Raw genomic sequence first — 15,953 nt, 5'->3', positions numbered from 1 at the left:
TCAAAAATACAAAAAAATTTGCACATCTGAATGGCTAAAAAAGCTAAAATGTTAAAGAGTGGCCTATTTAGAGTTTTTAGTAAACCCAATAAAGATTTTCTTACTACTAAAGAAAATCTTTTTTACTACCTAAGAACATTTTGTGTATTTTAGGAACATTTACATAAATGCATTCTAAGCTAGAATGAAAAAGGCAAATGTTGGTGGAAACATACAAGATGTAGAGGAAAAGAATTGAAAAAAACAAAATAAAAATAAAGGATGAAAGTTATAAAAAAAAAACAAGGAATACAGGTAAACAAATATTTAAATAAACTGCTTTTAATCAAAAGCACCCACAAGTTAAAAAAGAAGGGAAGAAAGGCAGGAATACGATCTAGACAAATGCCAATCAATTACATTTTAAAAATTAAACGTATTATCAATAAAATGCAGTTGATAGGTCGTTTTACTGCCTTTGTGGTGGAATCACCGCGACCTTGACCAGGCCGAACCAGTTGAAAGTGTTGTCATTGAATCGAAAAAAGAATTGAATTGAAGCCCTGCCCACTCTGACCGCTACAGTGGACGAGGGGCGTGTCCTGCGAGCTGCACCTGCGCGTGAACAGGTGAGCGGCACGCGCTGGACTGGTCTGGCGCTTGCGCGTTGCGGAAGATAGGCGGTCAGTGGAGACACGGTTCAGGTAATATTAAATCTTGATTGTTTGGTGTATATATCACCATAATTATGCCTCTTAATCAATATTTACTTGTATTTTCTTGTTTACGCGCCTAAGTTGGGTTAAATGAGTGAATTTACAGTAAAGTTGCAGTAGAAGTGGAAAGCGAAACCCACAGTGTTTCAGGTTGTAGACAATAAGGTTTATGTTTATAGCAGTCCTCGCGTTTGACGTGCTGGGTGCTTGAACCAGGAAAGCAGTGTTCTTTATATACTTTAAATACTTAAGTTATACAAAACTAAGCTACAATGTTCATTTTTACAAAATTACTACAGACTCTGTGGGTCAGACTGATTTTCTTTCCCCACAAAATGTATTCAGGCCCCGAATGGTCGCGGTTTTGAATATACTGTTTCAGCGTTTTTACAATTAATGTTTATTGTTAAGTTTGTATAAATGATGTATAGATTAGTAATGCTAATACCAAGGCAAATTGTGTAGCTGCAGTTTTATTTTATACCACTCCTACAATGATTCACTCTCAAACAAAAGTACTGCTGTTTAGTGTATGAACTTATGAATCCATAGCTTCTCTGCACCCACATATTATATTTTTAATAATAAGTTCTGTTATTATCGAAGTTCATCCTTGCAGTACCCTGACAGACCTTCCTATGAAACTGAGGACTGATTTTTTTTAATTAACTTTAACATACCCCATCATCACAGCTTAAAAAAGAAAAGAAAATGGGCATCACTGTAATTTCTCCTGTCCCAAGGTACTATACTAATAATTTAGCTGTATTAGGGACAGTGGTAGCCTAGTGGTTAGAGCTTTGTGCTATCAATTGAAAGGTTGAGAGTTCAAATCCCAGCTCTGCCATGCAGCCACTGTTGGGCCCTTGAGCAAGGCCTGTAACCCTCTCAGCTCCAGGGGTGTCGTACAATGGTTGACCCTGTTCTCTGACCCCAGCTTCCAAACAAGGTGGGATCCTTGAAGAAAGAATTTTGTTGTACTGTACATGTGTATATGTATATATGTCAAATAAAGGCATTTTATTCTCACTCACTTTCTTACCCGCTTATCCAGTTAGAGTCACAGAAGGTGCTGGAGCCTGTCCTGGCTCTTTAATGGGCGCAAGGCACAAAGTAACACCCTGGACGGGGCGTCAGTCCATCGCAGGGCAGACACACATACACACACCCATTCACCTATAGGGCAATTCAGTGTCTCCAGTTAACCTGACTGCATGTTTTTGCACCCCGGAGCTCCCGGAGGAAAACCACGCAGACATAAGGAGAACATGCAAACTCCACACAGAAAGGACCCGGACCGCCCCGCCTGGGGATCGAACCCAGGACCTTCTTGCTGTGAGGCGACAGTGCTACCCACTAAGAGACCGTGCCGCCACATTTTATTCTATTCTATTTTATTAACCAAACATACCCAATTCTGTTCATGCCTTTAACCTTTGCCACAATGCAAGTTTTAACCACCCTAATGTCTTCAGCCATGGATCCCTGAAGGTGCATTGTTTTTGTATTTTGTTTGTTTCATTTGTATCTAATGTGGAGCCACTGTCTTTCCACATTTACTTTTATGAAAATGGTTTCCACAAGACTGTGAGTCTTGAGTGTGTCTCTGAAAATATCTGCCTGTTTCGTTGGACACTGTTGTTGGACAAGAATGCCTGCCTCACAACTCATTTTGCAGTTCAAGATGGTTAATAGGATTAGGATCATGGGTTTGTGCAATCCACTGGAAGTCTTTCACAACTTGACAAACTTTCACAAACTTGACAAACCATGTCTTTATAGACCTTTTGGCCATATAGTGCATTTTTACTTTCTCACATTAAAGTACAATAAATATTAAAGCTACAAAATGCATGCCCCTAAGGATACCACCCCAGCAAAAAGTAAACATAAATTTCAGTACCAGACAGTGCATTCACATTTGCCTGTGCAATAAGTGTAAATATTAAAAAAAGCAGTAAAAACATTAGCAGGGGAGAATTCAACAATACATTGCAATTATTTTATGTTACAATGATTCTCTGGCGAGGGTTATTTATAAACTTAGGCAGTAAGAGAAAATGCAGATATATCCTGTTTACAGTTATCTTAAAAGAAAGGCAATACAAAGTATAAGTATTTGGGTCAGTACTGTGAACACATGACACAAATTATTAACATGAACTCAAAACATGTAGCATTTTAATATGTGCACTTTATACATGTGTGTTTAAATCCCCAAATTTTTAAAGAAGCCATGGCAATGGAGCGCTACAAGTACTTCATCCTGAACCAAAAGCTGGCAGTAGTGTGGGGCATAATGCAGGTGGCCTGTGCAGCGCTGTGTTGTGTGTGTGGCCTAATGGATGCAGTCTTTCGCAAGAACACCACACTCAGTGAAACTAGAACTCCTCTCTGGGCTGGACTGGTGAGCAAAAGCGATTACTAGTTGACTAGTCATGCACTGCACCAAAAGCTTTGACTCATTAACTGGAAACATGTTTGATTTTTTATTTGTGAGGTTTAATACAAGCTATTTCTGTTTCCACAGATCATGGCAGTTCCTGGAGTCCTTGCGCTTTTTGCTTCAGAAAGGAAAAATCCCACCCTGGTTAGTTTCATATGTTTCTGTTTCTGTGTGTTGCCAAACCTACTGTAAACCTTACCAGAATAAATAAATTATTTATTTACACAAGCATTTTGCAAATATATATTTGACTCCCCAGAATGCTACTAAAAAGTATGATTAAAAAAAGCTATGTTGTGAGAACATTTGTTCTTAATACAGTAATATTAATTAAAATACCTTATTGATTAATTGACTATATACAAATTGATGACTAGACATGGATCAGTCTCAGCCTAAATCTAGAGACATAACTTTGTATCATACAGTAATATGCAGGTGTTTAGTTTAGCCTACATGTTGGTGTTAATTAAACTCATGTTAATATATATTTCCCCAGGTCAGTGTCATGATGGCATCATCTGTGATCTCTCTTGTTGCCACTTTAATTGTATTTGTTTATGCCGGTGTGACACTCAGTTATGGGGAGGAAGATGATGAGCTGTTTCACCCCCGTCACGTCGATGAAGTGGTACAACCTTGATAAACTATTATTACTTCTCACTTAACATACTTTATTACTTACTAATGTTATTGTAATTTTACTGGCATTACAACTATATACGGTATAACTTAGTTTAAACAACAAATAGTCTTGTGCAGTCTTGTTTTTAAATTTAAATGAACTTAACAGTGCAGGTAGGATGTTTGAGAGTTTGGGATGCGGGATTGAGATGGTTTGGGCATGTGCAGAGGAGGGATGATAGTTCTATAAGGAGAAGGGTGCTGAGGATGGAGCTGCCAGGCAGAAGGAGTAGAGAAGGTAGAGAAAGCAGCAGTTTAGGGATGTGGTGAGGGAGGACATGCAGGTGGTTGGTGGGACTGTAGAGGGTTAGTGTATTTATGTGCTCTAAACTGCTTTTGTGGGTTGGTGCGTGCCCTGTGTTGGAGTAGTCTCCTGACCAGGGTATGTTCCTGCATGCTCCAATTATTTAGCTTTTTTTTATAGTCACGTAATACCTGTTGTTCCTGTAGAAAGTAACATACACTCTATTTTGCTGTCAAATTAATGGTTGCAGTAAATCTTGTCACCTCTTTGAGTAGCAGACAGTATTTTGTTTTAGTGTAACTGTGTTGTCCTGTACACTCGAATATTTTTGTACTGTATTGTGTATAGAAATTTATTTGTGTGTTCTATATAGAAGTTTTTGTGGATTTGTATTGTGTGTTTGTTCTTTACTGTGTGTGAGCGCCACGTCCTGTAATGTTTGTCTTTTATTAATTGTGTCAGTTGCTCTATGTCTTCTGTACAGTATGTTGGTCTTTGTGTGTACGTGTGTGCTTACTGTGCACTGTGTGCTCTGTACAGAAGTTTGTGCTGAGCCGCATGGTAAAGGGAGCGAACAGCACTATGGTGCTAGCTGGAGCTGGCTCGCTCATCTTCTCCACTTTGATTGCATATGTGGGGTGTCGCAGTCGGCCTACCTGTGGCTGTTACGACTCAGTCACTGGCATGGTGAGTACACACACAAAGTCTAAAGGTTTTTATAAATTGCTAAAGGCAGTGAGTTAGGGGGGACTGGATTTGCTGTGGAAGCTTGAAAGCTATGATGCATTTCTAGAAAGGCTGGCTGACTACATGAGAATAAGTCCTAGTCAGTTTTACAGAACCGATGTTGAATATAGGCTACAAACATTTTTATAAGCCTTGAAACTCTGTCATTTGGTTCTGGGAGTGGCGTCAAGTTTAGAAGCCGTTGAGTTTTAAGGTATTTTTTCCCATAAGGATGTATGGGAAACCTGCATATATTTTAGGCTAATGTAAAATAATGGGGTTGTTTTTGACACTTATATACTGACAATAACACAATATAAAAACACTGAAATACAATTAAAAATCAGAATCTTTATTTTCGCCAAAAAAATACAATAAAACCAAAGTGCATGGTGTGCACCGCTTAGGGAAGCACAGCGGCAAGTTAAGCAGCATCGCCAGACTCCATAGGAAACGACAGTATAGCCAGCGCAGTTTTGCCGCATCTCATGTACCTTTGTTTACATCACATGCAAGTCTAGTTTAAGGAAAACATTGATTTTAAGGGTACACATTTCTCAACGAAGGGTGTCGAGTTTAGGGTACGTTGAGTTACAAGGTATGACTGTATATTGATCTCACAACACTGCTGCATGTATGTGTTTTCTAGGAGTCGCTTGTTCCCCAGAATGACCCAGGTGCTCCAGCTGAACTGATTTTTTGTTGTAATAAAAATTGTTATACAAGTTGCTGGCTTTGACATTTTTCTTGTTGACATTACTTTTACATTTTAAATATAGGCCAAATAATAATGTAATCATACATAAACATACACTCATGAACCAAAATTGTGCACGTCACTGTCAGGGATTTATTAATAACTCTTATCAGACAAGAGTTACTTTGATAAGTGAAAATCAGTATGACCATATGACCAGGGTTGTAGTATCTCTGACACAGTCATTGTTTCGAGGTGAGACAAACCATAAACCGCTGATTGCTGAGCAGCCAGGACTCACAGATGCCTGAGGACATGGTGGTCTACTGCAGCTCTAATTGCAGATCAATGTAAAACTAGTGATACATTGAATGGGTCATAATACAAAGTGCATAAAACCATTTTGTGTGTAGGGATGCATAGTTACACATCGAAGTACCCATGCTAACTCCTGTCCAGGGTGGCTCGGTGGGTAGCACTTTGATTTTCAAGTGGAGCGGTCCAGGTCCTTTCTGTATGGAGTTTGCATGTTCTCCCATTGTCCGCGTGGGTTTCCTCCAGTAGCTCTGGTTTCCTCCCACAGTACAAAGAAATGCAAGTGAGATACAAAATTGTCCATGACTGTTTGGCATTAAAAACTTGAACTAATGAATCTTGTGTAACCAGTAATTACCGTTCCTGTCATGAATGTAACCAAAGTGTGTAAAACATGACGTTAAAATCCTACTAAATAAATAAAAAATGTGCTAATTACATTACTCAATTCAACACATTTCATATTTACTTTCATACATGGTGTGGTCCTGAGCTTGCTTGAAGCAATCCCTAGATCCCCTTTTTCAGGCAGACAGGCAGGCAGGTTTGTTACCCAGAAGCGCCCTGGGCTCAAAAACTGATTTCACACACCATTTCAACCATAAGCAAACTGTGTAACGAGTAATTACCTGTTCTGTCATGAATGTAACCAAAGTGTGTAAAACATGATGTTAAAATCCTAATTACTAAATACCTTCATTATTTTTTGTTGTTAAACATTTCATTATATTTTGCAGACGGAGATGAGCGAGTGTTTAACTCTCCGGTGTCATTCATGGAGCGCTGTCCCGAGCAGGAACAGGAAGAGCCCTCCACACTTCCTCCATACAGCAGGTTTGCTTAAGGAGTGGATCATGCATTTCTGATTGTATTTACTGTAAACTTTCTGTGCCATTTAATATTGCTGAATTTAAGACTGATAGCTGTTTTTAACAAGAGACCTGTGGAAACCATTTTTATGCCATTTTTTAATATGAATTGCCCTTGTTTACTTCAGAAAATGGTTCTGTAAGTTTGATTGCACTTCCTTTTGTATTTTTAACTCAACATGAATGTTTTTCTTTTATTTTTGTTCATGCATTTAATTTATTTAATTTATATTTCCAAAAACTGTACATATATATAAATAAACTTTCAATCTTACTCAACTGTTAATGCTTTGTCACACTTTGTATAAATAAGAGTATAAAACATTTAAAAAGTATATTACAGAGTGCAGGCTAAACTTCAGCATGGAACATCTAGTTATGAATTCCTAAACAACATAAACAGAGCATTGATCATACAGTATATGCCTCATCAAATCCAAAAGGCATTTAGATTTTCATTAGGCTTTAGATAAGAGTGGAAGTTAAGTGTACGTTTATTTTGTAGTAATACACCGATCAGCCACAGCGTCAAAAAATTTGCAAGTTGTAAGGGTCTAAGCAACTTTGACGAGGACCAAGTGATGGCTAGGTCTCCAAACAGCAGGTCTTGAGGGGTGTTTGTAGGATGCAGTGGTTGAAGAAAGGACAATTGTGAACCTGCAAAAGGGTGGGTGTCCAAGGTCATTGATACATGCAGGGCTAGTCCAAACTCACAGAAGAGATACAGTAGCACATGTAGCTAAAAGGGTTCATGCTGGCTGATGCCAGATCACACAGTGCATCATAAAGTAGCTTGCTGCATAGCTGCAAACCAGAGTGCCCATGCTGACCCACTGCCAGGGGTGCTTTTGATGCGAGTATCAAATTTGGACCATGGAGCAATGAAGGAATGTGGCCTAGTCTGAGCATACCAGAATAGAGAACATGTGATCTGAGTGATTTAAATAGTTGCAGGGTTGTTGGTGTCAGATGGGCAGGCTTGAGTATTAAATTTTGGGATTAAAAGAATAAGTACATAAAATGGTGCTTTGTTGATTGAAGAGGTCAGAGGAAAAGGGACATAATACTCAAATTTTAAATATTAACAGTGGTAAGTGTATTGTACAACACATTGAGCCTTGAGGTAGATGGGCTGCCATAAGACTGTTGTCCGGCTATTTAAAACTGTATTTCGGCTGGATCAGAATTTGACAAATGCGGATTGAATCTATGAGCTGGTGACGGTAGTGTAATGGTATAAAGGAATGTTTTGTGGCACACACTGGCCTCCCCAGTCACTACATCTAAATCCAGTAATGTACTTTTGGGATGTGGTAGAACTGGAAGTTCACAGAACATGCCAAAAGAGCTGTACTGGATTCAGAATGCATAGTATTTTCATCTTGTAAAATACATACCACAAAGAATCGAGGCTATTCTTTTTTTTTTTTTTTTTTACCCCTTTTTCTCCCCTTTTAGTGCATCCAATTGTTCAATTAGCATCGTGCTTCCTCTCTGTCTATGCCGAACCCTGCCCTGACGGAGGTGATTGAAGCTAACCCGTATCCCCTCCGAAACACGAGCAGCAGCCAGATGCATCTTTGCCACCCACACATTGACGAGTTTGGCGCCACCTAGCGTTGCATGCGGAGAGACACACCCTAAGGGCACCCTCTCCCATCTCTGTGTAAGCGCCTCCAATCAGCCGGCAGAGAACGCAATCGCATTCTGACAGAGAGAGACCCACATCCGGTTCTTTGTCCCACCCCCCATATGAGCAACCGGCCAATCGTTGCTCATATAGTCACTCAGCTTCGAACCGGTAAAGCAAGGCTGGATTCGATACCACGCTTCTCAGAATCCAGCCCTGGTTGCAGCGCGTTTCTTTTTACCGCTGCGCCACCTGAGCGGCAGAATCGAGGCTATTCTAAGATCTAGATTTAGTCCTGATGTCGATACACTACTGAAAGTAGGAGGTGGAATAAAAAAAAAAACAACCAAGGAGCATTAAAGTATCAATGGAGTCTTTTTGAAATATTCTTCCATTTATTGATTTAATAATATAGTTTTAACAAAAGCATAACATACTGCAGCTTCAAAATAAAAGGACACTTTAAAAAAACATTAATTGGCAAAACATTGAACCAAAACCCAGTCTACCTCAAGCAGTAACAGTGATTTTTGGGATAATACACCCGTAGTTCTCAAAACAAATACAGATGCCAGTGGCAGACAGATAAAGTGTAACTTTAAATGTAGCGTTTAGGTTTTATAAGACCTATGATTTGACTTCATTAAAATGTTTTAAACGTTAATGCCTGAAGGTTAGTGTGCACCACCAGACCTGCTGTGGTAACTACAGCATTAACAATGAGCGTTGCTGCTGGAGTGAACAGAATAAAAACTGAAAATGGGAAAATGAGTAGACTTCTCTGTTCTGTAGACATTCTTGACCAACAAAAACAGAAAAAATATGACTTTACTATTAAAAAATGAAGAAAATCAGTGCCAACAGATTGCCAAATCTGTGCCAATAGATGCACAATGCTCTTCCCTCATCACACAGCCTCGAACTAGAGTCTGACACATTTTGTGCTGCTCTCCTATTTTAGGGGTCACCACAGCAAATCATTCTGGTCTGCGTACTTGCTTTGGTGCAGTTTTAATTTTATTTGGGCTTGGAACTGGCATTAAGAGTGCACACCTTCCAATGGCTAGGCTGTTTGGCCATCACCTTTACCCCCAGACATAACCAGTCATGTCTATGTAGACACCCAACTGTCCACGAACACCACTAAGACTTAAACCCTGGATCTCAGCTGTATTTTAATGCTGTGCCAGCTTAGCAGAGGAATGTGGTTTACCTATAAAACATCTAAATAAGCATGAACAGTGTTTTATTTTTCTAGTAGCCTACATTCTTGTGGAATAAAGATACTTATATTGGCCAACTAAGATAGTAGTTGGGCAGTGAACATTTCTGTTGGTTTACCCAAAGTCTCCTATTAACTTATTTTACTATTGATAATGTAGTGTAGCTCATTTGTTGACTGGCCTGTAAATACATACAAGTCGTGTGTTTTTGTTGAAATACAGTATGAAAAATGCAGAATTAGTTAGAAAATTGCTGGGAAAAGAAATAATGTGAAGAAAATCTCCCCAACAGCCCTGTGTGCCCATGTGCCATATTAAGACACCAACATTTGCTATCTTGGCCATCCAGAAAGGTTAGAGGCAGATAGAGAGATCATTTTGCTGCTGCTCTAGTAATACAACACCAGAGTAAATGCACTGCACCATATGAGGTCTGCATCGTAGTTTAAAGCAGCCATGTGCATTATAAGTTATCAGTTATATATAACAGTAATCAGTTATATCAGCAACAATATCAGTCACATAATACACCATTTCATTCCATGTGCACAGTATTTTATTTTCTGGACACTTCCTTTCTCGTGAATGCGGTCAACACACAATAAACACATTTTTGGGCCATGTTAGTACTACCGAGCACTGACAGCTTGTTCGAACAATATTAAAAGCAAAATTTTAGGTGTTTTTCCAGACCAAATGACACTGTCCTCTGCCTCAGAAAAAATATTTGTAGATACACATATTGTAATATCATATCCTGTGACACAACAATACGCATTCTTTTTTAGATCAGGGACCCATCCTGGAACCTGGATGGCCACTGTCCCCTAGAATTTTCCTGATTCTAACACACCAAATTAAGAAGGGGAAATAGCTGAACTAAACTGGCTCAAGAGTGTAGTTTAGGATGTAGTCTTGTCTTGTGTCTAGTGTTTCTGGGTGCTGCCAGATCCATTGTGACCCTGTGTGTTTTCTCTTCTAGCAATCCAAATTTAAAAAGTGGAGTGATTGCTCTAAACTGCCTCTATGTGAAAAGAAGTGAGTGGGCACCCTGTTAAGAATGTATTCTTGCCAAGGACTTCATAACCCTGACCAGGATGAAGCAGTAGGTAAAATGAGTGAGTGATTGAATAAAGGTAAGGCATTTTTCCCTAAATGCTGACTGATTGCCCATTTATACTAGAGTACAATGGAACAGTTAACTGTTGTATACCTAAAGCATGTTTTATTTTGTGTCTGTGTACACTATTGCGTGTTTGTATTTTATGGCTGCACAATACATCATTTCCTGGTCACTATCACATTACTGGCTTCTGCAGTACTGTTATTGCACAATCATACAATATGCAACTGAGTACACCTAACATGCTTGTTATACATCCCATTCCAAAACCATCAGCTTTGCGGCTTTAACAGTCTTCACCCTCCTTGGAAGGCTTTTCAAAAGATTTTGAAGTGTGTCTGTTCCATTCCAATTTGCCACTGGTATTCCTTCATACCAAACTTGTCAAAGTATGTTTTGCTTTGTGCTCAGTGGCACAGTCAGGCTGGAACAAGGGTCTTTCTTAAACTGTAGCAGAATATTTGAAAGCATATAATAAAGATTGAAAAGTATTTATTCTCTTCTTTCATGATATGGCCAAAAGAACATGGACACTTGACCCAATCCAAAACTATGGGCATAGAACTGATTTTATGCACCTCACATGTTAGCAATTGGTGTGGCTAAAACACCTGAACGTAATTATTTTGGCCATATACACACATTTAGATGGGTCGACCAGCAGATTCGAGCCAGAACTCAGCAGTAGTGGGCTAGCGTACTTGACCTCTGCACCACCGAGTGCCCTAGTATAGGTTTAATGATATTAAATTGTAATTATATTTTTTTCACTGTGTGATATGCTCTGTAAATAAAACACATCAGTATGGCCTTTTGATTTAATGATGCGAAAAAACCCCAGACAGAATAACAGACCTTTAGAAGCAACACTGAAATTAGTGGAATTTTAAAATTTCTTAGACATTGTTGAGACATTTGTTCTCACAGCCTTCCTAAATATACCACAGTGCTTTTCTCTTTGTGAACTTTTTTACACTGTACTCGACTTTAAACTCTTTGAACCTTGATAGAACTGCAAAGTCGATATGTTAACAAAGTGAGCACTTTAAGTGTCTAGGGTGCAGGTGTATCTGGAACAGAGCCTCTGTGTGTCACGGCAGTCTTTTAATATGTGTATATCTGAAAAACTGGAACTGGAAATAATGTAAATGATAAACACCAGGTACTTTCATTACCTCAGTTCACATGGTTAGTGTCACAAACATTTTTACTACGTTGTTGCTTGCATCCATCTATTATCAGTGCTCTAGATGCAGTGTTGCTACTGATTTCCAATTTTTTCACAATTTTTTTGACTACAGAATGAAAAAAGCTGAACTTGTGTATTGTACTAGTGTACTAGTGTATTGCTATTCCCCAATCTGTATATATGATAGATTTTTTTTTTATCTGTTTATGCATTTTACCCCATTTCTCTCCCAATTTAGCATAGCCAATCCGCTCCTGGGGACCCCGAGGGCGTCCAAGAAGGGTGTATATTTTCCTAAACACACTCCCTCCGATGTGTGCACAGTCCACCAATCCCTTCTAATTCACCCATACTTTGGTGGATTTGCACATGAGGTCGGCTTTGTGTACAAAGAGCCACGCCTTGATCTCTGCGCTCCTCCACTTTTTGTACAGACACACTGGGCAACCAAGGTCCTTACACAGTGTTCATAATCCCACCCAGCAGACTGGAATCCAATTTTGTCTGCTGCAGGCATTAGCCAATTGTGCCTGCTAGAGGGCGATGATAGATTTTGACAGGAAAAATAGCACACAATAAACAAAAATAAAAAGGGTAGTTTTAGGATGTCCATCATTAATGTCAGTTGTTCAGGTGTGAGGAAATTAATAAGAATTAGTGTCCAATCAATCAAGATCCACCACTTAAGAGATCTTTCATTAAGGATTTCTAAAGAAAACGAAGCAAAGACCATTTTTAGACGTCAGTTCAGGTATAGATACTGTATAATATCGCTATAGGCTTAGATGCAGTTTGTGAAATCCTTTAACAGATCTGGTCTGTAATCACAGCTGAGCCGTCCTGTTTGCAATCTCAGAAACCTTCCCAGATGCCCAAGAGACTTTGAAACCACTTTTCTTGTTGGCTACTAAATAAGAGTAAATCAGTCCCGCCTCTCATTAGCTCCTCCAGCAGTTGCAGCCCCAGCTCCCGCGTTGATCCTCCTCTTGGTTTTGGCCCTTCAGAATGACCGTGTTGGCCGGCTGACTCAACACCAGAGGCTTTTGCGACTTTAGCTTGTGCGCCACCGTCATAAAGATGGCCTCCACATGGTCACTGTCGCTGGTGCCCCCCTGTGGGCTTTTAGCAGATGTCTCAAACAGGGGCATGGAGTGAGCATCAGCAAACTGCTGTGCCAACTCTGTGCTCACCTGAGCGGCGTGGCGCAAGTCGCACTTGTTGCCAACAAGGATCCGAGGAACCTCATGCCCGAGTGCGTGTTGCCGGCACTCCTCGATCCACCCCGGCAAGCTGCGGAAACTGGCCGCACTGGTCACGTCGTACACGAACACAACGGCATGTACGTTCCGGTAGTAGTGCTGCACCATGCTCTTCCGAAAACGTTCTTGACCTGCCGTGTCCCACAGCTGAACCTGAAATGAAATACAGCAAAAGAAGACTTTAAGTAATTGGGACACAGTAAGGAATACATACTTAAATACAAAATACATACTGAAAAATATTTATTCTCTTCTTTCATGATATAGCCAAAACACCATGGACACTTGACCATGAGCTAACTGGAAATCTAAAATCATGGGCATTCATATGGAATAGGAGATGCCCCAAATTATAGCAGCTAAAACTGCCCTTATCCTGCTAGTATGGCGTTTCCCAAGTGTCTCCAGGGAAGTTTGTGCCAATTCAACATTCCAATTCATCCCAAGGGTGTTCAGTGGGCTTTTTGTCAGGGCTCTGTGCAGGCCACTGGAATCCTTTTACACCAAATCTGATGAATGTCGAACCATGTCGAACTATGGGCCTTGCTTTGTGCACAGGGCCACAGTAATTTTGGAATGGGAAAGGGCCTTCCCCAATCAATAGATCTTAAACTTATCATTTACTCTATAGAATTATTTACACATTATATCAATAGGTGTGGCTAAATCACACGAGTTCACTGATTAGGAGGATTAGGAGGACTGTTTTGGCTGTATAGTGTGTTTCCAGTGTTAAACAGTATTTAGTATAGACAGACAGAGAGTGTATACGAGTTGGCACAGAGAAAGCAGCAGACTGTGCTGGATGAATGTGGGTGTTTTTGTCCGACTACACAGAATGCTCACAAAATTCAGTGTCAGTGTGAAACTGCAGCACAGAAATAAAGCAGATAGATGATCTGATACTGAAGAGACAGGCACGGGAAATAGCTTAGAGGAACAGCCTAGCATAATATCCTATTCACACAATTATTCTTTCTCAAATGTACGTATTTTATAACGGCAACGAAGCTACGAGGCTAATGTGTGTCAGTAATGTAATGAATAAGTAATGAATGGTAAGCTCAAACTAAATCATGTTTTTGTTATTTAATATAAAAGCAGTTTACATATCCATGACAGATTCTCTCATTTTGACTTTGTACATATAAATATAAACAAAAATTTACAGTATATGGACAAAGATATTGGGACACCTTTCATAATTCCTGAGATTCAAAAGTTGGGACACTATGAAAAAAACACTGTTTCCTACATTTACTTTGACTTTTAGTTTTGTTGCAGAGCCCATTGTATACAGAACCTATCACTGTATGAACTCAAGATATTAATATAATATTATATAATTTCATTTGTTATTATACCTCTATTCCTGCATTTCAGGCCTGCAACACATTCCAGAAAAGTTGGAACATGGGCAATTTAGGGCTATTAATGAGGTAAAGAAAAAAGCTAAATAATTATGTAATTTCAAATAGGTGATGTCAACAGGTGATTTGGATCATGATTTGGAACGAACACAGTATCCATGAAAAGCTGAGTCTTTGAGGACAGTTGTAGCCTAGTGCTTAAGGTACTGGACTAGTAATCAAAAAGTCCCCGGTTAAAGCCCCACCACTGCCAGGTTGCCACTGTTGGGCCCTTAAGCAAGGCCCTTAACCCTCAATTGCTTAGACAATATACCGTCACAGTACTGTAAGTCGCTTTGGATAAAAGCGTCTGCTAAATGCCGAAAATGTAAATGAGGAGCAAAGATGGGCAGGCCATCTCAAGTTTGAACAAATGTCTGAGGGACTTATTAAACGGTTTTAAAACAAAGAAGGATTATAGGGAATTTGCATAGTTCTCCCTCTACAGTGCATAATATTATTAAACGATTCAAGGAATTTGGAGAAATTTCAGTGTATAAAGGGCAAGGGCGCAAGTCTATTTTACCCACAGACATGATCAGTTCTGGAAATGATAAAATGCTGCAAGATGACATCACAACAAGTAAGGGTAACATCATATTAACAGAAACTAAAGGTAACATCATATGTACTGCGACTAACAGCAAGCGTTGCAGTATCATCACTGGTACTGCAACATGGTGACATCATATATAGTTACAGAAACTAAGGATGACATCATGGGTACTGCAACTGAAAGTGACATCATAGACATGGCTACTAAGAATTACGTTATATTTAAAGAAGATCGAATTTCTGACCTTGATTTTCTCTCCATCGATCTCGATGATCTTCTCCCGGAAATCCACCCCGATAGTGGCCTCGGTTTTGTCGGGAAATTTGCTGGCACAGAAGCGGTAGGTGAGGCAGGTCTTACCCACCCCGGAGTCTCCGATCACTATAATTTTAAAAATCCGGGTGCGGGGAGGAGGAAGAGTGGAGCTGGTCAGTGAGGTGCTGAAATCCAGAGAAGATTCCACATCCGACATGTTCACCCTCTGTCCCTGTAATGAATTACAAATAAAATAAACGTGTCACCGCACTGACTGAAGCATGTATGCGGATGATCCAGTGTCAGCTAGCTAAGTTACTACTGCCAAACACCACACTCTCAGACTGTTCTAATAAATAAACTGTGGTGTGTATTAACTGATCTACTGGAACTTGGATTGAGCACTACTAAGTATTTTCCTGGGCTCATCACAGTTCTTGCACATTTGCTACACTGCGCCGTACTGTTTTGATTTTTAGCCACGTACCGAACTGACATAGCGCACAATCTCGCGAGATTGCACTGTTTACGTAGCATATTGTGAAAGACACACGAGAGTCTCGCGAGAGTTTAACTAATAGCCGACACAAAAGTAAACATTCAGTTAAAAAATAATAACATGTTTTGTAGAGC

General features: G+C 39.7%; 2 protein-coding genes across 3 annotated transcripts; one reads left to right on the top strand and one right to left on the bottom strand.

Annotated features, from left to right (window-relative positions):
* The first annotated feature begins 608 nt into the window (after window positions 1–608).
* Window positions 609–6,962, top strand: zgc:113425 (uncharacterized protein LOC541425 homolog). Of its 2 annotated transcripts, none has more exons than XM_062999938.1 (6): window positions 609–683; window positions 2,930–3,102; window positions 3,226–3,285; window positions 3,641–3,772; window positions 4,610–4,756; window positions 6,545–6,962. In XM_062999938.1, exons 2-6 carry the CDS (start codon window positions 2,932–2,934, stop codon window positions 6,671–6,673), a joined length of 639 nt encoding a protein of 212 aa, XP_062856008.1. In that variant the 5' UTR covers window positions 609–683; window positions 2,930–2,931; the 3' UTR covers window positions 6,674–6,962. The 2 variants fall into 2 exon arrangements, with proteins under 2 accessions (XP_062856008.1, XP_062856009.1); XM_062999939.1 differs by having other exon boundaries at window positions 655–683; window positions 2,927–3,102.
* A 1,714-nt stretch (window positions 6,963–8,676) lies between these two features.
* rab33ba (RAB33B, member RAS oncogene family a) lies at window positions 8,677–15,773 on the bottom strand. Its single transcript, XM_063000582.1, has 2 exons — window positions 15,310–15,773; window positions 8,677–13,253 (listed from the first exon to the last, which is right to left on the bottom strand). The coding sequence occupies exons 1-2, from the start codon at window positions 15,535–15,537 to the stop codon at window positions 12,780–12,782; spliced, it is 702 nt and encodes a 233-aa protein (XP_062856652.1). The 5' UTR covers window positions 15,538–15,773; the 3' UTR covers window positions 8,677–12,779.
* Window positions 15,774–15,953: the final 180 nt, after the last annotated feature.

This window comes from Trichomycterus rosablanca, chromosome 8, assembly GCF_030014385.1.
Source record: "Trichomycterus rosablanca isolate fTriRos1 chromosome 8, fTriRos1.hap1, whole genome shotgun sequence".
Classification (NCBI taxonomy): domain Eukaryota; kingdom Metazoa; phylum Chordata; class Actinopteri; order Siluriformes; family Trichomycteridae; genus Trichomycterus; species Trichomycterus rosablanca.
Note: the sequence above shows the minus strand (reverse complement) of the source record. Positions and strands in the feature narration are given on the sequence as shown.